Source organism: Martes martes (genome assembly GCF_963455335.1).
Source record: "Martes martes genome assembly, chromosome: 3".
Classification (NCBI taxonomy): domain Eukaryota; kingdom Metazoa; phylum Chordata; class Mammalia; order Carnivora; family Mustelidae; genus Martes; species Martes martes.
In genome coordinates, this window is record NC_137890.1 from 163,485,585 (window position 1) to 163,508,274 (window position 22,690).

General features: G+C 46.0%; 1 protein-coding gene across 1 annotated transcript in view; it reads left to right on the forward strand.

The window, feature by feature from the left end:
* The first annotated feature begins 10,226 nt into the window (after positions 1 to 10,226).
* Positions 10,227 to 22,690, forward strand: part of AP1S3 (adaptor related protein complex 1 subunit sigma 3) — a 55,271-nt gene continuing 42,807 nt past the window's right edge. The window contains exon 1 of the mRNA XM_080798049.1: positions 10,227 to 10,376. Coding sequence (XP_080654175.1) covers positions 10,374 to 10,376 — 3 coding nt within the window. The 5' untranslated portion in view covers positions 10,227 to 10,373. The remainder of the gene's footprint in view (positions 10,377 to 22,690) is intronic.

Genomic DNA, 22,690 nt, shown 5'->3' on the forward strand with positions numbered 1-22,690 from the left:
AAGATTCCTGGGACCATGAAGCTACCCTGCCATCCCACTCACTCTCTCCATTGCTTGGAAACATGCACAAGAAGTCACATTTTAATATACTTTGGAAAAAGTATTTTGGTCCATGAGTGTACAAGGCTCCTTTTTAATAAAGTTAACACAAATGAAAACTTACTACTAGTAGTAAGACCGGCTAGAATTATTGAGTACTGACTTTTAAATCCTGGCGGCATCTTTAGGAGGCATAAGAATGATCATCTTCACTTTACATATGAGGACACGGAGGCACAATGAGGTTAAGCATCTTGCCCAAAGTCACGTGGCTGATTGATAGGAGAAGAAGCACTCAGAGCTTCTGACTGCAGAATCATCTCCTCTGAGGAGGCAATCCCACCACTCCGGTAGGTCTGGGGCCACATATCCCTGGGCAGGGGTGAATTCTCCACCTTTTCTTTTCCCAACTCACTTGAGGGCTAGGGGATTCTGTTCTCCACCACCCTCCCCACTTTCTGTCCCAGATTTTGAATCACTGGCCTAGAAGGCTCAGTTCCTTGCCCACCATCTACATTTATCTGGGGACTCTGTTCTTTTTTTTTTTTTTTTTAAGATTTAATTATTTATTTGACAGACAGAGATCACAAGTAGGCAGAGAGGCAGGCAGAGAGAGAGGAAGGGAAGCAGGCTCCCCGCTGAGCAGAGAGCCCAACTCGGGGCTCGATCCCACTGGGACCATGACCTGAGCCGAAGGCAGAGGCTTTAACCCACTGAGCCACCCAGGCGCCCTGAGGGACTCTGTTCTTATGCTCAGCTGATGCACAGTCAAGATTATATGGGGAGCTCACAGTTAAAAGCTACAGAATCAAAGACAGCTGTTCATCGGGAGAACCAGGGCTAACAGTTTTCTGGTTGATGTTGAAATTTAAATATCAACCAGGGACTTCATCATATTCCGTAAGGGGCTGGCAATGTAAGATACTAAGGTGGCATCAAGTTTCAGGCCAAACTGAAGGCGTCTCGCACAGGAAGAGTGTCTCCTACCCACTTATAAACTGGGCCTTCAATATCATGTCTGTGTCTTAGAGAATTCATTGCTATCACCCCTGGATCTGCTGAGGAGCCTGGGGTGTGGCTATTGTTTGAATCTGCAGAATTCCAAAGGTGGGTGGATACGCATAGCGAGGAAATGGTAGCAAAAATCAGACAAAAGTGGAATGCAGCTGTCAGGAATGATGCCAACCCTTTTAAACCAGGACCCAGACTGGGGAAGGACTGGACTGGACTGGACGGATCAAATCAAAGGCTAGTCCTTACATATGAAATGTCTTGGTTGCTTCAGAGGTACTCAGTCTTACCCATGACACTGACATATTCTGCGTTTTTATTTTTATTTTGTTTTATGTTAATTAATTCGTTAATTAATTTAAAGTAGGCTCCATGCCCTGCGTGGATCTCAGCATGGGATTTGAACTCATGACCCTAGGATCAAGACCTGAGCTGAGGTTGAGTCAGACACTTCACCCACTGATCCACCCAGGTGCCCCCTATTCTGTGTTTTTAATGGTGATCGTAACTGCCAGCCAACATCGGGGTGCCTCCGCATTCTACTTTCTTTTCTGGTGTAGCAATGCTAACCATCAGGTCTGTTTTGTTGAAGTATCTCGTATTTGACAAGACTAATCAAATGAGAAACCCAGGAGATGCTCTTCCCCATCCTCTTTATCTTTAGTTTAGTTAGCCTTTAACCAGATTACCATTATGAATGGAAAGAAAGACCTTGTTCATTTCCTGACCCATGTTGTTTGGTATCAGTAAGTCTTATTTATTTATAGAGATTATGGTTCAGAATTCAATAGTCATCAGGAAGCATTTTGCACAATCACACAGAAAATGGCATACTTTACACCTTTGTCTTTTCTGACATCTACCATGTGATAAAATAACATTTGAATCATATTAATTGGTTTATATGTCATCTGGGTAGATGGTTGAAACTCTAAGGCAGACATGCAGGTCACTGCAGGGATATTTGTCTCATTCTGGGATCATTTCACATTCTTCAGGGTTTGGCATGTATGCACGAATTCTTTGGTATGTCCCAAAGAGATGACAGACCTACCACTCTTGGTACTATGCATGTAGTGATTTTTTTTTTAAGATTTTATTTATTTATTCAACAGAGACACACAGCGAGAGAGAGGGAACACAAGCAGGGGAGTAGGAGAAAGAGAACCAGGCTTCCCACAGAGCAGGGAGCCCGATGCAAGGCTCCATCCCAGGACCCTGGGATTAGGACCTGGGCAGAAGGCAGCCGCTTAATGACTGAGCCACCCAGGTGCCCCATGTAGTGATGCTTTTAAAACCAATTTGTGTCTCTGGAGATCATGGACATAATCAGCTTAAGGATGGACTAAAAGGGCTTGGTATTCCAGGATTTACCTGAAGAGACAGGGACCTACTCAAGGTATCCACCCAGAAGAACACGTAGGGGTGACGGTAAATCTTCAGCATCTGACTTGCTGGCCTCCCCCCCGTTTTAAGGATCGGTCCCTATCCGACTATGGCTCTGGCTCTGGGGTTCGCCCTTCTCTTTCCATAAATCTGCACTGCATGGAAGCCATGCTGGAAATACGTTCATGTAGAAATGGAAACAATTTGATAGCTGTGGACTGCCTTCCCTGGAGATTAATTTCAAGAAGTGGTAAAACCCAGAACCTAAAGGAACTGAGTGATTGTGCAGGAGTGTGTGGGCATGTCTTTGTATGAGTGTGTTCATGTGTGCATTCGTGAATGTCTGTGCATTAAGTTACACATACACTCTAAATTTGTTGGCCAGACTTACTTGTCTCTTCTCAAATCTCCAAAAGCACATCTAAGGTCCCACCTGATTGAGCATGGAGCTATTAGAACAGTTCCTGCGTACAGCCTGCCCCATGCCCTGCAGCCAAACACTTTTTCAAGTCAATTATCCTTCAAGCCCAGCTGGGTTCCAGCTACACACTAACCCTTCCTACTGTACTCCCCACCCCCAACGTTCTCACCTACCTGAAAAAAAAAAAAAAACAGTAACTCCTCATTGTCTAAAAGTAAGGCATAAATTAGCTGAGTGTCACTAGTGCCCTTCAAAACTTGGTCCATCAGCAGTTTTAAAACCCCCACTGTCTGAACTTGTGCCACATCTCAGCTAAACTGGAGAGTGAGTGTGAAGACAAGGGCAGTCCAAACACTGAAGGCGAGTAGGACAATGCTCAGAGGACTGGAAGGTGGGGGGAATTTAGTGAAGGCAAAAAAGGACACGGCCAGTGAGGTAGAAGAGCGGAGAAAGTGGTGTCCGGGAAGCCAAGTACACAGTTTCTGGGAGGAGGTCGTGAGCAGTTTGATCCAATGCTGCTCATGGACGGAGCTGAACGCTGATCAGAGCTCCCCCACTGGGTTGGGCACAATGAGCTCATTGGTGATCTGGATCAACTTGGCTTGGCAGGACCAAAAACAAATGGATGTAGGTTCAGAAGAACGTGGGACGAGTAGATATGAAGACGGTAACAGCGAACTGTTCAAGGCATGACTAACAGGGGAGCCGATTCACAGGTGGCGGCTAGAAGGGAATGTGATGCCAAAGGAAGTTTTGAGTTGTTCTGGAGGAATTACTGCACATGTACACATAGTGTGGGAGTGCTCCTGTGGAAGGGGAGAGGGGGCCCACAGAAGAGGCTGGCCAGTGCAGAGCAAGACCTTCGCTCTGTGGGGCAGGAGACCTGGTGCCCCAGGGGACTAGCTGGGCTGGCTGGCACAGTGGTCACAGGAGGGATGAGCATGTGGCAGAGGTGGGGGAAGGTAGGAAGTCATTTGGTGTTTTAAGGATGAGGAAGTTCTGTTCTGATTGCTTCCATTTTCTCAGCACAGTAGAAGCTGAGAGGGAGGCAAGGGGAGAAGATGTTGAAGGGTAAGGGAAGGTGGAAAATGCTTCCTCCAGGAGAGAGCCCCAAGGTGACTGGGGAGCCTGCCTGTGGGCCCAAAGGCCTATTTAAATCTGTGGGCACAAATGTAAAGTGAGACCGGCCAGCCAAGTGGTGAGTTTTCTCCAGCTAAATTCAGCTGGAACTCTGTTTATATTGAAATGCATATTCTTTTTTTTTTTTTAAGATTTTTTATTTATTTGTCAGAGAGAGAGAGAGAGAGAGAGAGCGAGCGAGCACAGGCAGAGTGGCAGGCAGAGGCTGAGGGAGAAGCAGGCTCCCCGCTGAGCAAGGAGCCCGATGTGGGACTCGATCCCTGGACGCTGGGATCATGACCTGAGCCGAAGGCAGCTGTTTAACCAACTGAGCCACCCAGGCGTCCCTGAAATGCATATTCTTAATTCAAGAGTTACACATGTTGTTTATTACTGCTGGGAATCTGTATCATTTTAAGTTGGTACAATCTTTCTAGATGGATGGGCCTATATAGAGAGAGGCTAAAAATGGTTTACTCTTTTAACCAGTCATTTGAATTTTATGGATTGATCCTGATGTTATCAGAAGCTTGGACCAAAACTATAGGTACAAGATTTCCATTGTGATATTAATCCAATAAAAACCAGAAGCAATCTCAGTATTTTGTTGTAAGGACTTTAAGACTTTAAAACTCTAAGAATTTCATTATATATCAGTTATAAGGAAGTAAAATGACTAGCCCAAGGGGCGCCTGGGTGGCTCAGTGGGTTAAAGCCTCTGCCTTCGGCTCAGGTCATGATCCCAGGGTCCTGGGATCGAGCCCGGCATCGGGCTCTCTGCTCAGCGGGGAGCCTGCTTCCTCCTCTATCTCTGCCTGCCTCTCTGCCTACTTGTGATCTCTCTCTCTCTGTCAAATAAAATAAAATCTTTAAAAAAAAAAAATGACTAGCCCAAGGATGGGCTATTTCTGTGTCCTCTAATTGATGTTGAGAAATTGTCACAAAATAATATGAAGTAGAAAAAAAAATCCATTATGGGGTGCCTCGATGGCTCAGTTTGTTAAGCATCTGCCTTCAGCTCAGGTCATGATTCCAGGGTCCAGGAATCAAACCCCATGTCGGGCTCCTTGCTCAGTGGAGAGCCTGCTTCTCTCTCTCCCTCTGCCTGTAACTCCCCCTGCTTGTGCTTTCTCTCTCTCTCTCTCTCTCTCTCTCTCACTACCTCTATTTCTATGTGTATCAGATAAATAAGTAAGTAAGTAAATAAGTAAATAAATAAATAAAATCATTAAAAAATCCATTATAACCATCCTGGTCGAAGTCACAATATCATCTCTCACTTGAAATATTGCGAAGGTTCATAAGCAAATCTCCCTACGTCCTCTCCCACCTGCCTCCAGTGCTGTGTTCCACGCTGCACACAAAAGTGTTTATTCATAAACACATTTAAAACATAATCTGGACAATTCTCTGCTTATAAGCTTTCAATGGTTTCTCATTTCTTGGTCTCATATTCCAAACCCTTGAAATGACCTCCAAGACTCTACGTGATCTGACCCTTCCCACACTCAGGCTTTCCTGTTCCAACATTGTCCAGTTTCTGCTGCTCCGGGCCTCTTGGCCAGGTGCATGCTACTCCTTCTGCTTCAGTTGTGCTTGTCACCTCCTTCCTGGTCCAAGCCTGCTTAACTCCGATTCTATCCTCAGATCTCACCTTACACCTCCTAGCCTCAGGAAAACCTTTACATCCCCAGTCATCTTAATTACCCCAAACTGTGACAATCCAAACTAGTTCAGTTAGCTGCAAAACCTGAGGTTAGTTTCAGGCTTGATTCAGGAAGAAATCACCAGATCTGATTATCTCTCCACCTCCAGACCCCATTTCCCTGGCTTTGGCTCCATGGAGAAGCTCAACCTTCATGGTGTTAAGATGGCTGCAGCTGCTCCAGCGACTTCATTCACCTTCAAATCCAGTAGGAAGAGGGGATAGACCTCTCTAAGAGGATTCCAAACAGTGTCCCAGAATTCAGTCCTATTGGTTTGGGTTATTTGACTCCAGGCACTTGCCTATTTTAAAGCCAGGTATTGTCACTGAGACAATGCAATGCTCTGATTGGCTAGGACTAGGTCCGGTGCCACCCCTAAGACTAAGAGTTCACATGTGGGTTGGGTCCCAAAGCTAACCTGGGAGTACAGGAGGCAGGGGCAATGGGTCCTGAAAAGGTAAACAATATCCTTACCCTTCTCTTTCACAGCATTTATGATAAACTATGTTTATTTATGCTATTATTTATTTAGTATTTGTCTTTCCCATGACACTCTGCGCTTACTTTGACAGGGACCGTGGCTCCTCTTCACTGTTCTATGCTTGGCAGCCAGCATAGTTCTCTTGACACACAGCAAATGCTCAATTAACATTTGTTCAATAACTGTGTTACTAAAAACAAAACCCAAAAAACCCACAGGAGACTATAAAACAGATCATATGATAGGATTCCAATTTTTGTTTTAAAAACTACATCTCTTGATGTGCCTGGGTGGCTAAGTGAGTCAAGTGTCAGTTTTTAGCTTGTATCATGATCCCAGAGTCTGGGGATGGAGCCCAGGGTCTGGCTCCCTGCTCAGCAGGTAGCCTGCTTCTCCCTCTCTCTCTCCCTCTCCATGGATCCCTGTTCATGTTCTCACTCTCTCTTAAATAAATAAAAATCTTTTAAAAAAACCCTACCTCTCTCCCTTCCTCTGTCTCTATTGATTGCAAATCTGAAAAGAACTATACCAAATGTAACAGTGGTTATTACTTGATGGTAGAATTAAGAATGGGATTTTAAAACAACACTTTTCTTGATTTTCCTAATCTACAATTAACCTGTAGTATTTTTAACTAAGAAGTTTCCAGAAAATACGCTTTAGAAATAGAGTAGTTAAGGTTTTTCCACTTGGAATAAAAAACGCCCTGTTTGGACAAGAAAAGAGATTTTCTAAGAGTATACAGCCTTAAGTCAAAAGTTTTCCCCATGACAAGATGTGTTCCTGTGCCCTGCAGTGGGGATTACAGGAGATGCTGATTACTTAGGATGTTAAGAGGAGGGCGCTGGGGAATGGGAGGGCCAGGTTTCAATCAAGGATGTGTGTGTTGCTGTGGAGACATTACATAAGATAGCTTAGAAGTGGGCCTCTCTTATATTTATTATTATTATTTTTTAAAATAAAGATTATTTATTTATTATTTATTTGACAGAGAGAGATCACAAGTAGACAGAGAGGCAGGCAGAGAGAGAGGGAGAAGCAGGCTCCCTGCTGAGCAGAGAGCCCAAAGTAGGGCTCGATCCCAGGACTCTGAGATCATGACCTGAGCCGAAGGCAGAGGCTTAACCCACTGAGCCACCCAAGCGCCCCAACTTTTATGTTTAAAACTTGTGGCTTGACCTCTGCTAATTTCTAGAAAGGTAGTATTTTGGTTTATGGACTACCATAGTTTTACTTTATTATCAGGTCCCTAATTTCTCCCCCTCCCCCACCTCCATGGTTGGTGGTGGCTTTCACCCTCTCTTCTGTTACCTGGCGGTTCTGGAACCATCTGAGAAATGAAGCTCCTACCTTGAGTTGTTCTATTATAGGCATCGTGTGGGGACTAAATGCACACACACAGAATTGCTATGCCAGCTCGCGACCTCATCTGAAACACGTAGCACACTGTGTACACTGGTCTCTGCCTAGGACAGCAGATTCTGAATCTAAAGCCCCCCTCGGGATGGGACCAGGGAGTCCCTTTTTACAGTGGAACATCTTGAGCTGCGGGGTCTCTGGGTTCCCCTTGGGGTCAGCTTCATCCTTGGTAGACTTGCTGTGGAGTTCGGAAGGGAGAAAAGATGGGAGAGAGGAGTGAAGACTCAAAAATGCAAGTCACTCCTCTGAGACACGCAGGCATTCTAAATAAACATTGCCCAGCACCCACTGTCATGAACTGAGTGGGTCTGTCTCACGGGAGGCTTCGAGGGGAATCAGCCTGAGCCTTGGTGCTGTCATACCAGATGTGCTCTGCCCCTGAGCTGTCTGGGCCTGCTTTGGCCTCACTTCCTCTGAGTCTCAGGCTCTCGCCTGGATGATGGGCACAGCACCCCCCTCTCTACAAGCTGTTTTGACAGCCAGATAAGATAACCTCTGTGAAGTGTCCAGCTCTGGTTGGGGGAGGGAGGATCTGGGCGCAATGGGAGAATCTGGAAAAACATTAGGGGGCAGAAGCCCAGGAGAGCTTCCACTGCCCATCACAGCAAGACTGTGAAGGAAGGCAAAGGATACTACTAGTTTTTAAGTTAAACTCCCCTCATTTTCTAATCAAACGTGCCCTAGCATGGGCCATCCTTATAAGGGAATTGTATGTAACCGTCATGGCAAGAGCACTGAGATTTCTTTAGTTTCCAAGCACACCTTTAGTCCCCCAGCTGTTCGCACTAAGGAAAAAACCCTTAAAGCAGAGAGTGCCCTGGGTGCTTTTCATAGGCTTGGCAAGACAGGTGAGGCAGGGCTGGGCCCTGCCCTGAAGTTAGAAAGGAAAAGACACAAAGGTTAGGGTTGAAAGGCCAGAGATAGGGAGAAAACACACCCTGGGGTGACAATTAGAAGTTTAGAAAGCCGCTCTGTGAATCCTCTGTCAAGAGGCAAACTCACCCCATTGACTGGGGTTTAATTGTTAAGTAACCTCTTCAGAGCTCTCTGAAACATGCACCGTGGGGTGGAAGCCAACAGGAGGTGCGTAGCAACATTGAGGTGAGCTTTTTTTTTTTTTTTAAGGTTTTATTTATTTATTTGACAGAGAAATCATAAGTAGGCAGAGAGGCAGGCACAGAGAGAGGAGGAAACAGGCTTCTTGCTGAGCAGAGAGCCCGATGTGGGGCTTGATCCCAGGACCCTGGGATCATGACCTGAGCCTAAGGCAGAGGCTTTAACCCACTGAGCCACCCAGGCGGCCCGAGGTGAGCTTTTTGAGAACTTTGAGGCTGTCTAGGGGGCTGTAAGTGCACAGGATGCCATAATGTAGGGAAGACTCATTCACTGCCTTCCGGCTCCAGCCACCACTCTGATCTCCTGTCACTTAGGTCTAGACAGAGAGGCCTGCTTTAGGGTCTTTTAAAAATGACAAATCTCTTCTTTTCTTTTCCTTCTGAGCACTGGCTTCTCACCTTCATGTCCTCCGTCACTGCCCTAGTCTCAGCCTTCCCTGCCCACCCCCGCCCCAGCTCAATGAATGTAGCTTTCCCCAAGCCTATCCCAGCCACTTGCACTTAACCTCCTTGTAATCTCTTCACCTACTTAACACTCAACGTACTTTATAATTATTATTTCAAATTATTATTATTTATTTATTATTTGTTGTCCCACAAGAGACTGTAAGCTTTGGAAGAAGGGCATCTTTTTGTTCCCAAGCTGGACCCCCATGAGCTTGTCAGAGAGTGAGTGCTGATAAATGTGGCAGCGACGCATGGATGGAAGGAGCATCCCTTGTTTTCCATCACTTTAGTTGGCCCACACCCCACAGAAATTACCCAGCAAATCCTAGGAAGGACTTCCACCAATTTTGGCTTCCAAGGACCACCCAGGCAAAGCCTTTTAACCTTTCCACAGGGATCTCTTCAGGTATGTGAACAAACCAACCGACTCTCCCAAAAGAACATCCGTATACACTCAAAACTCTGCTTACAACCTGGGGGTCTGGAGACTTCTACCGCCCCAGGTAAAAACTCCAGACTTAAGAAAAATCAAATGGAGGAGACTGGAGACTCGACGCCACAAAGTCTTAGGAGAGACATCTTATAAAACCGGGCCTGTGGATTGCAGGATTGAAGGATATAAAGAAAGAAAGAAATCGGGGCAAGTAGTTGCTTCTAGCTCCGGATCTGCCAACCGCTGCTTCTCTTCGCGGTTCAGGACCAGCCTGCCTCTGCCACTTTCCCTAAGTGTATTCCCAAGTGCCAGGGCAGATACACGTTTCTCAAATAAATGAATGACACATTCCCTGGGCAGAATCCGGAAAGCAGCCCCCTCGGGGCTCCCTGCTCAGCGCCTCCCAGTGCGGGGGTGCAGAGGCGCACGGCAGGCAGGTGCCAGTGCACCTGCTGCCGCCTGCGGGGCACTGGGCTGGGAGAGCCGCGGCGCGGGGCCGGGGGAGTGGGGGAGAGGAGGAGGAGGAGGAGGAAGTGGAGGAGGGAGGGGAGGAGAAAGCCGGGGAGGAGGGAGAGGAGGAGGAGGGAGAGGGGTAGGAGGGAGAGGGGAGGAGCGCGGGGAGGAGTCTGCGAACTTTCCGTTCGAGAGCATTGTGGGAAGCAGCCATGGTCTGAGGCGGGCACCTCACCTGTCAGCCGCGCCCCGCTCCTGCGCTCGCCTCGCGCCCTCGTGACCACCGCGCTCGCCCCTCGCCGCTCGCTGCTGGGCGGGCGGGCACGGCAGGGGCCCGGCCACCATGGTGAGTGACCCGGGAGCGCGCGCCGGCAGGAGGCACCTGCGGCGGCGGGGCCGGGGGTGGGGGGAAGCCGCGAACGGTTCCCAGTCCGCGCGCGCCTGCGGTCCAGCCGCCGGACGGGGCGGACGCGCGGGCCACCCGGACGCCTGCCCCGGACTCCCGCGGCCACCAGCGCAGCTCCTTCATTCATTCGCTCGTTCGCCGAGCGCGTCGCGCGTGCGGGGCACGGGGTCAGGCTCCCGGCGTCGCGGGGGACCCGGCGGACCTGTGCTGGCGGGGGGCTTACATTCTCGGAGGAGGCTGTGGGTGCGCGGGGAGACGTGCCGTCGGCCGGGAATTAAAGTGTACCTCTGCGAGTGAGTGCTTTGAAGTCTCCGCTACAACCGGATGGAGGGGTGGAGAGGCAACTCTAGAGGAGGTGGCGGGGAAGGCCTCTTTGGGGAGGTGACGTCTGAGCTGTTGGAGGTCCTGAAGGGGCCCTGCCCGTAGTGGGCGCGGACAGAGCGAAGGCCCGAGAGAGAAGAAACCCTGGCTTATATCAGGAAGATAGACGGAGGCCAGAGAGCCAGTTGAGGCAGGTCCTAGAAGCCAAGTTTGAAGGAGTTTGGGTTTTATTCCGACGGAGTTGAGCCTTGGGAGCGTTTTAGCAAGATCACAGACCTCATTCCTTCTACACTGAAAAAAAAAAAAATGCTTCTGGCTGTGTGAACTGGGGTGTGTGTGAGGAGGGGTGTCAATGTAGAAACAAGGAGACACAGGGAGAGGAGTTTTGGTGCTCCAGGTGAGAGATCCTGGCGAGCAGTTGGATGAAAACAGTAGCTTCCCACGCCTCTACCAACGCCTTCAGAGTTTTGGGAGTATGGGGGTCCCACTTCCCCAGGTGACTTCACTTCCCAAAAGAAAGCAGGAACAGAAGTGACCTGCACTCTGAGGGCTTGAGCCCCCACTTCAGGCAGGAGTGGGAGTGCCTGTGGGTTCAGAAAATCAGAGGCAAGGAGTGCAGTGGGGTGCTCAGCCCCTGGACAGGAGGGCCACAGATGCTGGTTCCTGGAGGAGGTCTGGTTGCACAGACTAGAGGTGCCTTGGTTGTTTGTTGAGGGTTCCTTGGAAGGACAGTGGGATGCAAAAAGAAGGCTGTAAATAATGGAGCAGCTCTGTTGGCTTGCTCGGGTTTCCCGAGGAACACCGTGACAGCGTGCCTAGCTCGCTGTTATCATTTGCCAAACGGAGGGCGGAATACGGCCCTGGCATTTCTGAGTACCAAATGCTACGTCCACCCTGAGAGCAGGGGCAGGATCCTTACTCTTGGCAGTACTTGCTGTGGAGTTTTATTTTTCCTTGCTGGTGTCATATAATCAGGTAATCAGAAATGTGTGAAGTTTCCCTAGCTTTTCCACCAGGCCTTGCCCAACAGAAATGTTCATGTGATTATTGAGCACATGATGGGCCGGGTGGGATGCTCGACCCTTCCCATTCACCGTCTCAGGCAATCCTTGCGGCAACCCGATAAAGGTGAGTATTATGCTCTTTGCCTTTCACCTGCGCTGACCTGTTTCAGCAGTGTGTCCTTGCACCGTCCCCTTGACCTCTCTGTGCCGGTTTGCTGATTTGCAAAATGGGGATAATAAGAAGGAGCTCTCCAGGTGCAGTCTGGGGACCCTAAGGAGTCCCTAAAAGTTTTCAGAGGTCTGCAAGACCCAAGGATTTTCATAATAGTTCATAATAGCACTATGATATTATTTGCCTTTTTCATATTCGTTCCCTATGTGACTCAGTGTGGCGTTTGCTTGAGGCCAGCATGCCCTGGGATAGTGTGACAGTTTGAAAGCAGAAGCAGCTCAGAGAGCCCAGCTGCCTGTGATTGAGCCACACATGAAGGAGATTTGAAAAACTGTGCCACTCTTCTCACAATTTTTTTTCTTTTTTTTCTTTGGAAAATATTGTGACTGTCCATGAGAAAGTTATTTCTGTTAATGTGAATACTACTTAAAAATGAATTAGTAAATATCTAAAAATTTTTCCCATTTAAATGTATATTATAGGACATACCAAAGGAAACAGCCTACATAAATGAAAGGTCTTGGGGGCCATCTGTTTTTAAGAGTGTAAAGGAGTCAGAGACACGCTCTGTGAGTTAATGCAAGTGAATGAGTTTAGAGCAGCTTTGCCCACTGTAAGAGCTCAGGGACTATGGCATCTCATCTGTTCTTCCTGCCACGAGGTAACCCCCCTCGCCCCCAGCAGCTTTGGCCTTTCCTTGAGGGCCACTTGGTGACTCCTTGTCTTTCTCCTGCTCCATTCCTGACTGTTGCCAACTCTTACTCTAGGAAGCTGGAAGATGGCTTACTGCATCCCTGCTACCTCCCCAAGGAAATGGTTCTTCATTCCCTTGTATAGGTGGTCCAGATTTCTAGCACAGAGACTTCATACCTCCTGAATCTTGGGACTGTGTTTGTATCTGGAGTATCTTGTTTGAATCAACTTTGTACTTTTGCACCCTGTCTTTGATTTTGAAACCTCTGGCATGGAAAACAATGTAGGGTTATTGTGTCTCAAGGAATCCCGCATTTTCTGAGCCCAGTGTATTTAAACAGCTTAGTGGGAATAATTTACTATTGAATGGTTGACAATGTTGGTGGAAGAAAGAGGATTTTCTTTTATTTGTTTCTTTGTTCTGTTTTTCTGTAAGAAGGTAGCAGTGAGGATTTAGAGGGTGATGTTTAAAAAGCTGTGGGAACACCTTCAGTAAAAATGCAAGTCAGTTTTGCTCTATCTAGTCTGTATGCTTCTGAAAAGTTGAAGTGACATTTTAAACCACATTGTCAACAAAATAGAGGAATTACCCATTGAAAGAAGCTCAGAGAATGACCAGTTTTTTGAAATATGAATCATCTTGTGTTGCAGATCCAGTTCTCATAATGGATGTTGTTTATCTAAAGTGAGATAGGCTTATACTAAAAAAAGAAAAAAAAAAGGATTCTTTGGTGTAATTTTAAATCTTCCTTTAGAGAGAGAGACCTTCCCGAGCTGAACTGTGAAGCCATTTCTTTATCAGAACTGTTGTTAGTTTGAAACAGCATGAATGCACTCTTTTCCTAAATCAAGTAATTCGGAGTTGCTCATGTTCATTTACGTGGGAACAGGAAGGGTGAAGAGGAGTGGCGGAGGCTGAGGGGGGACAAGTCTAACAAGAACCTGTATCCTGCTATGATCCCTCTCTCCCCACCTAGTGTATCCATTTAATTGTCCCACCTTAAGGGCATTGTAATAAGTGTGTAGTTATTTTGGTAGTTTAGGTTGTAGTTCGGGGGTGAAGTCGTTTATTACAGTAATGAGCGCCTTCCTGCTCTGAGGCTTCGTTTGGGCTGCTGGCCAGAGTTGAGTGTGGAGTCAAGGGGGTTGGGAATAGGGGAGGGAATTGCCCCTCTGTGGTATTCAGTTGTCCCCAGACGGTAAACCACGACAGCCCTTCCCCAAGGTCTCCCAACAACATCAGTGAGACTTGTATTTACCCCTCGCAGGAATGTTACTTTTGAGTTCCCATTACTGGCTTCTGTGGCAAGTACCATCAAACATCTTGCGATTTCTCTATGGCATTTTACTAACAGCCGCTGGAAGGAAATGGTCAGCAGATTGTGTATTTCCCACAGGGCATTTTCAGTGTGTCCTTTTGGGTCCCATGAATGATTTCATTATCGACCAAAGTTAACCCTCCTCTTCACTCCACCCCCCCCCAACACCAACAAAGAGAACGCCTTGAAGAGTCCCTAGAGATAAGCAGTTTTGGGTATCTCCATGACTCATTCCTTTGATATTATTTTGTAGTCACAATGGCCAGAGGTTCTCCCAGTGGTCCAAGACTCCCCTGGGGTCACTTCTTTCCTGGGACCCTTACTTGCCTCTGGGAAAGTCTCCTTTCTGGCATATCTTGTTCTTCTCTAATGGAATTCTTTGTTTTCCCCAAAATATCAACGGAAGGATAAATTCCCATTGACTACCTGGATCCCCCAGATCCTGTGACGTGAGAGAATGTATACAGAAGCCAGAGGCAAAGCCCCTTGAATCTTCTCAAGGCTGGACTTATCTGTCTCGCCAGCATCCTGACCAGCTGGAGAAAATGTGCTTATTATGTGGCTCCTGATAGCAGGATAAATTGTGAATTTTAACTGTGAGAAAGGAGTGCTGCAAATTATTTACAGTAGAAATGAAACGCTGTTGACTATTATGAGGAACCTGGCCTTTGAAAAAACTCTGACCGAGTCTCAGGTCTGAGAATTCAGATCTGAAATGGCTGTCTCTAAGGAGTTTTTGAAAAGTGCCTGCGGGAAAAGAATATAGGCGTTCCTTAGTCTCTCAGTGCGATGGGACATAGGCCTACAGTACGTTAGGTCAAGAAGAAGGGCATTCAGGATTCCATAATTTAATGTCCTGGATGGATCTTTTCCAGGAGGACTTCAGAGCTAGTAAGAAATGGTGGGTGTGTGGATACTTAAATGCTACAGGAACCTTCTTTCCACACTGTGTCATTAAAGAGGGGAAACTGGGGCGCCTGGGTGGCTCAGTGGGTTAAAGCCTCTGCCTTTAGCTCGGGTCATGATCTCAGGGTCCTGGGATCGAGCCCCGCATCGGGCTCTTGGCTCAGCGGAGAGCCTGCTGCCTCCTCTCTCTCTGCCTGCCTCTCTGCTTACTTGTGATCTCTGTCTGTCAAATAAATACATAAATAAATCTTTAAAAAATAAATAAAGAGGGGAAACTGAGGCCATTGCTTGCAAGGTGCCGTGCTTCTGGGTCTTTTTTTTTTTTTAAGGTTTTATTTATTTGTCAGAGAGACATAGAGAGAGAACAAGAGCACAAACAGCAGGAGCAGCAGGAAGAGGGAGAAGCAGGCTCCCTGCTGAGCAGGGAACCCAGGACCCTGGGATCATGACCTGAGCTGAAGGCAGACGCTTAACTGATTGGGCGTCCCTCTTCTACTCATTCTTATAGAGAGGGAACAGCAAGGGATAAACGTGACATATACAGATCATCTTAGATTAAAAACTTCTCTACACAAAATCACGAATGCATTTGGGTCCAAGATGCAAAATTTGTGCAAACCTTAAAGATAAAAACCTAAGAAATATCTTGTTTATGGCTAACTCCTTAAAATTAGCACACTACATCTCACAAAAAAGTTGAGCTGATGTTCTAAGGCAAGGGTCAGAAGAATTTTTCTGTAAAGGGCTGGGTTGGAAGTATTTTAGGCTTTGTTGGTCCTATAGTCTCTGGCATTGTCACTTAACTCTTCTCGTACAGAGTGAAAGCAGTCATGGACAAGATGCAAACGGGTGTGGCTATGTTTTAATAAAACTTTATTTATAAAAACAGGTGGAGGGCCAGAACTGGGCTGTAGGCTGTGGTTTGTTGACCTGTGTTCTAATGTAACTTCCATTACTTCACTGTGTATTTGACAAATGAATTGGACACCTGCCCTATGACAAGCAGTGCTTCGGGTAGGACTGGCTTTATCATTTGTGGCACCTGATAGAAAATGAAAATGTGGGGTCCCTTGTTCAAAATTACTAAGAATTTCCAGGATACCGCAGAGTATTAAACCAAGTCTAGGATCCTTCTGAATTCAGGGCTCCGGGTAAGGACCCTGTGTTCATGGAAACTAGCCCTGGGTCTAGGCCCCAGAGGTTGCATTAAATAAACCGGAAGCTCATGCTTTTCCGGAGCCCATGTTCTTGGTGGGAAGTTCTCTGAACTTTCTAAATATTTTGTATCAATTACACAGAAGAAGCTATTATAAAGCATTGGAAAATCATCATCTCTTTTTTACTCCATTGAAGTTGCGGACATTTCTGATGTGGGCAATGTAGGAACCAGTTGGGGCATGTGGAATTGGGAGCAGTCCTGGCCTTGGTGGCTATGTCAGGCTCTGCCATTTCAACCCGTTGTGGCCTGAGGAGGAGGGTCCCTTCATCCAGCCACCTCAGCTGGTCCTTGGTCACTTCCTGGACCAGTTCTGGCTGGACAGAGAGTTCAGGATCCACACCCTTCTCCCAGGCATTGCCTTTGTCCATGTCCCCGTGGAGTCTTGGTTGCCGGACGTCATGGCTTCCCCAGCCCCTCCCTGGTCGGCCCTAAAAATCTGGGTGTGGTATCATTTCAACATAAGTCCTGTACATTAGCTCCCCATTTGTGTAAAATAAGGCAGATATGCCCATATAGAAACTGGGAACTTCTAGCAGGGTATGCAAGAAACAGTGACTCTTTCTGGGAAGGGCTCGAAACATCTAGTGTGATAAAGTTTCACTCTTTATTGTATGCTCCATTCGATCATTCAGTTTCCTCTATTGGAATGTCATATCTTCTAAATTATATGAAAAATGACTTTTAAAAATTTTGTCATTTTTATTACTTCTCCAGCAAAACTGTTTTGTTTTCCCCAATTTTTGTAACTTTTTAAGGTTGGATGTGTCTGGAATTTGGATGGAAACAGAAGTTCCCTGAAAATATGCGTGCGCGCACACACACACACACACACACACACAAACATACACAGAGGCTTTCTCTAACTTGGGCTCTTGGCCAGATGTCTGAGATTTCTGTTTGTACCTTGCTTTCATATAAGAATCGAGAATAGCTGAGGGGGCAAAAATGTGATTCATCTCTCTCATTTCAGTGACTCTCAAAACTTGTGCTAACAATGTTGAATGTTTCTGGTTGCTTCATAGGACTAAACCATTAAAGTACAGAGATGGCTGTCAGATCACCTGGGGTCGGCCTCTCTGCATTCAATAGAGAGCCAAACATTCCAGCAGAGATTAAGAAGTCATGTCTCTGAAAAAACCCAGAGGCCCCATCAAATGTGGTATCAGATTCCGGTTATCACTGAATTATTCTTTTTTTTTTTTTTTAAATAAATAAATATTTATTTATTTATTTGACAGACGGAGATCACAAGTAGGCAGAGAGGCAGGCAGGGAGAAAGAGGAGGAAGCAGGCTCCCTGCTGAGCCTAGAGCCCAATGCAATGCGGGGCTCGATCCCAGGACCCTGGGACCATGACCTGAGCCAAAGACAGAGGCTTTAACCCACTGAGCCACCCAGGCGCCCCTATCACTGAATTATTCCGCCCCCAATTTCAGTGTCTGCTGCACACCCCCAGCTTCCCTTGCCTTCCTTAAAAAAAAAAAGGAAAAAGAAAAAAAGGGTATCAACTTTTCATTATGCAGGTGAAACTAGAAAAGACTTGAAAAAAATGTTGACTTTTAAGAGAAGTGTCAGAATTTCATCGGGGGACAGGACATGCTGTTGGAGGACACATCTCTGTTGTGTAAATATTTAGCTACTCGTTCTCTGTGGAAGTGACACACAGGGCGTTTTGCCCAGCTTTTTCCCCCCTCTGGAGCCACTTGCAGAGGCCGGTGTCAGATGTCAGGGCAATGTGTCCAGGAGGAGAATGAGATGAGGCAGACAGTCTAAGGCCCTGCATGTAAGCTCCGTGATCCTGAACACTCTGCTTATCCCTCTCACACTGGGCCCACTTCCTCAATTTACCTGAAGATCGAACAAGATAATTCAGTCCAAACCCTTTGCGCGAGTCCTGGCACCTAGAATGCATTCCATCAATGTTAGCAAGGCTATTTTTAAGAGAAACAGGAAAAAAATGTTTAAAAATAGTTCATAAGTTTTTTTTTTTCCTCTCCCTAGGAAGCTTAGCTGAACCAATGGACTAAAGGAACAAAATATCATAGACTGTAAACACTGGGGAGGTGGGAGAAGGTAAGGGTTATTATTGTAAGATCAGTTTTCCCAGTGGGATTCAATTACCCGGTGTAGGTCTGGGACATTTTTCTTTTATTTCTTAGACAAGTACTTTTAGTTTCTTTACTAAGAAGCCAAGTCCTCAATTCTAGGTGCAGGGTGCATGAGTCCTACCTTTCAAAGTTTATTCAGTCTCATGACTTCCGTACTTTAAGGATTCAGATAATCTACATCAACTGTCTTGGTAAAAAACCAAGAGGGCAGGGGAGACTTGACTGTATAGCAAGGCAGATCTGTCTCTCATATTGAATCTGAACTTTGAAAGAGGATGACAGATATGCCATCTCCCGCCTCCTAACAAATTTTGTTCAGGCTGTAGACATCGTTGTCAAGGTATAAAGGCCCTGGGGACAGATTTTTAATGAGTGCTAGCTAGGTAGGCTGCTGTAGGAAGAAAATGAAAGTTCTTAATCAACATTTAAGTGGTCATTACCATGCAGGGTGCTGAGGTTTGCATACTAAGCATAACCTCTCAAACCAAGTTTGTTCCTGATCACAAAAAAAATCGCATTAAGAAAGATCAAATAAGCATCACTATGAAGTACAAATAGGGTCCCAAGATCTGAATGTTTCATTTGACTTCAAAGTCGTAGTGAAAGTTGCCTGGAATGTTTGCTATTTCCAGTATCTTTTTACTCCTTAAATGATTTGAAACAGAACCGAAAGCCAGTCTGCCTCTCAGAAGACTCCAGGAAAGAAACCTAGTTAGAGGTGTATTTACTATGAGACAAAAGTTAAATGATTAACAGGTATTGTTGGTATATTCCCAATTGATTACTCTGTCCAGAGGAAGTGATAAATGAAGAAATAATATGTGAATCACTTTTCAGGTTTTTTTTTCTTTTTTTCCTCACTTGATTTCCTCTTTGAGTTCTTTTTTTTTTTTTTTAAGATTTTATTTATTTATTTGACAGACAGAGGTCACAAGTAGACAGAAAGGTAGACCGGAGGGGTAGGGGTGGAGAAGCAGGCTCCCCGTGGAGCAGAGAGCCCGATGTGGGGCTCGATCCCAGGACTCTGAGATCATGACCTGAGCCAAAGGCAGATGCTGAACCCACTGAGCCACTGAGGCACTGAGGCACCCCTCTTCTCTGAGTTCTTAATTGGGGAGGTTATTAGAAAAGCAAAACCCACAGGTATAAGATCTGTTCCTTGATTACAAGAAAGTCGTGTCATCGGGAAGACATTTGTGACATGCGTAGCAAATCTAGACGAGTGCGGGAGTGGATAATTAAGCACGAAATTGTTCCGTTCAGATCATATAATTGCTGCAGGAATTCCATGGAGCAGGACTTGGGAGGGGCTCGTGGGAGAGAGAGAGGCTCGTGACTGAGTCCAGAAGGGCAGGGCGATCCCGCCCTCAGCTTTTCAGAATAGAGCATAACCGTGCGGGTGCTGGATGTGTGTGTCAGTGGAAGGGGTTAATAAGCAGACCGTAAAGACAGGCTGTTAAAAGGAAATGCAAATCCTGGAGGAGAGCCTGGTGTCTCACTGACACCCCTTGTCAACCCCACTAGCACAGGATTCATCTGGTATTATCTGGGAATGAGACTTTCTCACAGGTGGATTTTCCAGATAGCTCAAAAGGACAAAGTTGTTTTTTTTTTTAATTTTAGAGGTAAGAAAGATGTTAATACCCTCCTCAAGCTTTGGGAAATGGATCAAAAGTGCTTGAGGCTTGTTCAAAGTCAGGAGCAGACTCACTTCACTCCTTCACTCCACTGCTTGGTTTTGGAGATGAGTTGCTTTCTTACCAGCCAAGGTACAGTGTTACTGAAATTGCAGGTGTGTTTAAGAGTCTGGTGTGTGTGTGTGTTTTGTCTCCCAAGTGGGTTAGTTCTGCTGTGTATCTCTAAAACACCATCTGCTGTTCTTTCCCTCGCCTACCCTGCAGGTCTGTCCCCAGACTCTCTTCTACCACTTTCCTATAGTTTTGAGAAGAGAAGGAAAGGTCATTTTAATAGCAGCATAAGACAGACATCACTGGAAAGGCAGAAGAGCCTAACACTTGGAGGGATGGCTGCCCTGGAACTAAGGGGACTCGGGCCGTCACCCAGCTATGCTCATTGCTGTTACCTTCACCACTCCCCTACCTCCCTGGGCCTGTTCTTGCTGTCCCAGGAAACAAGCACGGACCTGAGGCATAGTCTCTTAAAAATCCTTTCTGGCTCTCACAGTCTGTGATGAGCCACAAGAAAATCCTCTGCCTCTCCGAACCTGACACACACTATGTTCCGAATGGGTCAGAATCAGAGGCAGGGCTGGCCCGATGCTCAGTTGCTGACCTGCGTGTCCTTATGTTGCTGCCGATGAGGTTTGGGCTTGTCCTCCCTGCAGCGTGCAGGTGGAGTTCTCATGGCCGCAGCTGGCCGGAAGGAGCGATGACCCCACCAGCTCGGAGTGCACATAACTAGTTAGTGAGTCACTGCGCTGCTCACACGTCTGTTTGTTGACAGAGTCTAGGCACGGTAGTAGGTGCAGTTTTGGCCTCAGTCAGGTCAAGTGTAAAAGAAGCACAGCATTATTGTTTTGCTTTAGGTAAAAATTACCAAATACCTACTGTGGTCTAAACCCAGACTTGGAGATGCTGAAGGAGCTATAAAGGAAACAGAACTGATAATGCTTCTGACTCCATGGTGGGGGGCGTGGAGGGGGGGGAACATGTAAGTAGAGCAGTTTGTATGCTACCGTAAACTGTGGCTTTCTTCAAAGAATGTTGAAAATGAAGCTGTGGTCCGCAGGGGCTAGGGTTTGTAGGGAAGTGGAGAGACATCTGGACAGGAGTCCTGAAAGCATGTTACAGACCTGCTTTGGGGAGGAGCCTATATCAGACATGGGCAGGGAGGAGGGGCCAAATGGTGAGGCTGGTCTGGACAGGAGGTGCTTCAGGCAGGCAAGCCCCCTGGCATGGGTCCGTGGGGGAACGAGTTTGGAAAACACAAAACACACACACACACACACACACACACACACACACACACTTCTCCAAAACACCCAGGTATCTAGTGCAGAAGAAAAAGTGGAGTCCTTCGGTGGAGGGTGTTGAAAGACAGGAGATTTTCTCCATGTCATTCATCTAGAGGACCATCCAGGAAGGTCTGGCTTTTTTTCTCTTCTGTTCAGGACCATCGTTTCATAGATATGGACGATGAGCAGTGTGACAGGCCCTGCTTGGGACAAGCGCCTAAACTAAATCCTCATCCCTCTGTCATATATTTGGATGGTGGAGGGTAATATGTACACAGACAGATGTTATTGATTTGAGGTGTTAAAATGAAGTGTAAAGTTTTGTGTTCATCTTCTTTGTCTTAGGTAAGTTGAACAACTATACCCATTTCTCAGAAGAACTTGAGCCTATCTTTGTCTATGATCATTTTACTTAATTTTATTTTTTTAAAGATTTTACTTATTTATTTGTCAGATTGACAGAGAGACAGAGAGCACAAGTAGGGGGATCAGCAGGTGGAGGGAGAAGCAGGCTCCCCACTGAGCAGGGAGCCTTACTATGTGGGGTTCAATCCCAGGACCCTGGGATCATGACCTGAGCCGAAGGCAGACACTTAATCCACTGAGCCACCCAGGCGTCCTGCCTATGATCATTTTAAAACAAAATTCAGGCAGTAAATATTTATTGAGCGGCTATATGTCAATGCCTATTAAAATTCAAACATTACACTTACTTATAAATATAACATTTTGAAGCATACAGGACTGAATGTTAAGGCTTCAACTTTGGCGCCTTGTCTAGCGCTGCAAGAGAAATAACTTTTGTTCTGAGAAAAAAGTTGTTCAAAGTGACCTTCTTTGAAATAATAGGCTTGTCTGATTAAGTGATGTTTATCCATATTTATGAGTAAAGTCAATATCAAAAGTGTCTTTTAAATCATGATAGAAAGTAATTTTTGGAGCAACTAGCTTAGCAAACATTATCCCAATAAAATTTGCATTGGTGCTATCTCCGCCCCATGTAAATCAGTTTCAGGGTCAAAATGCTGATATTTTAAAGACCACACTAAATCTTGCTAACACAGTGACATTAAGACTTTTTAGAGCAGCTCTTTCTGCCCACAGGTCCTGTCCCCATTCTTTAATAAGCCACCATTTTGCACACACACACAAAAAAAGACTTTTTAATAAAACCAGCCTTTAAATCTCATTTTCCTGAGTTCCTTCTTATACCGAGTGAATATAACTACATTTTATCAGTAGGAGTTCAAAGAACAGAATAGCTTTTTAATAATCATTGTATTTTTAGCAAATATCTACAACCTGAATGCTTCTATGACATACTTCCAATTTAGAATTATATTCTGTAGTAGAGTCTTGACTGTGGGAGCTAAAATTTTTAGACCTTGAGCAAAAGTGACCCAAAAAAGCTGTGAAGTTCTTTTTTATTAATTGCAAAATAAGACATTCATGAACAGAGTAGGACTTCCTTTTCTTTACTGAGATAGAACTGACCAATGCATCTTGGGGTGGTATCTTTTTATAACATCATTGAAAGAT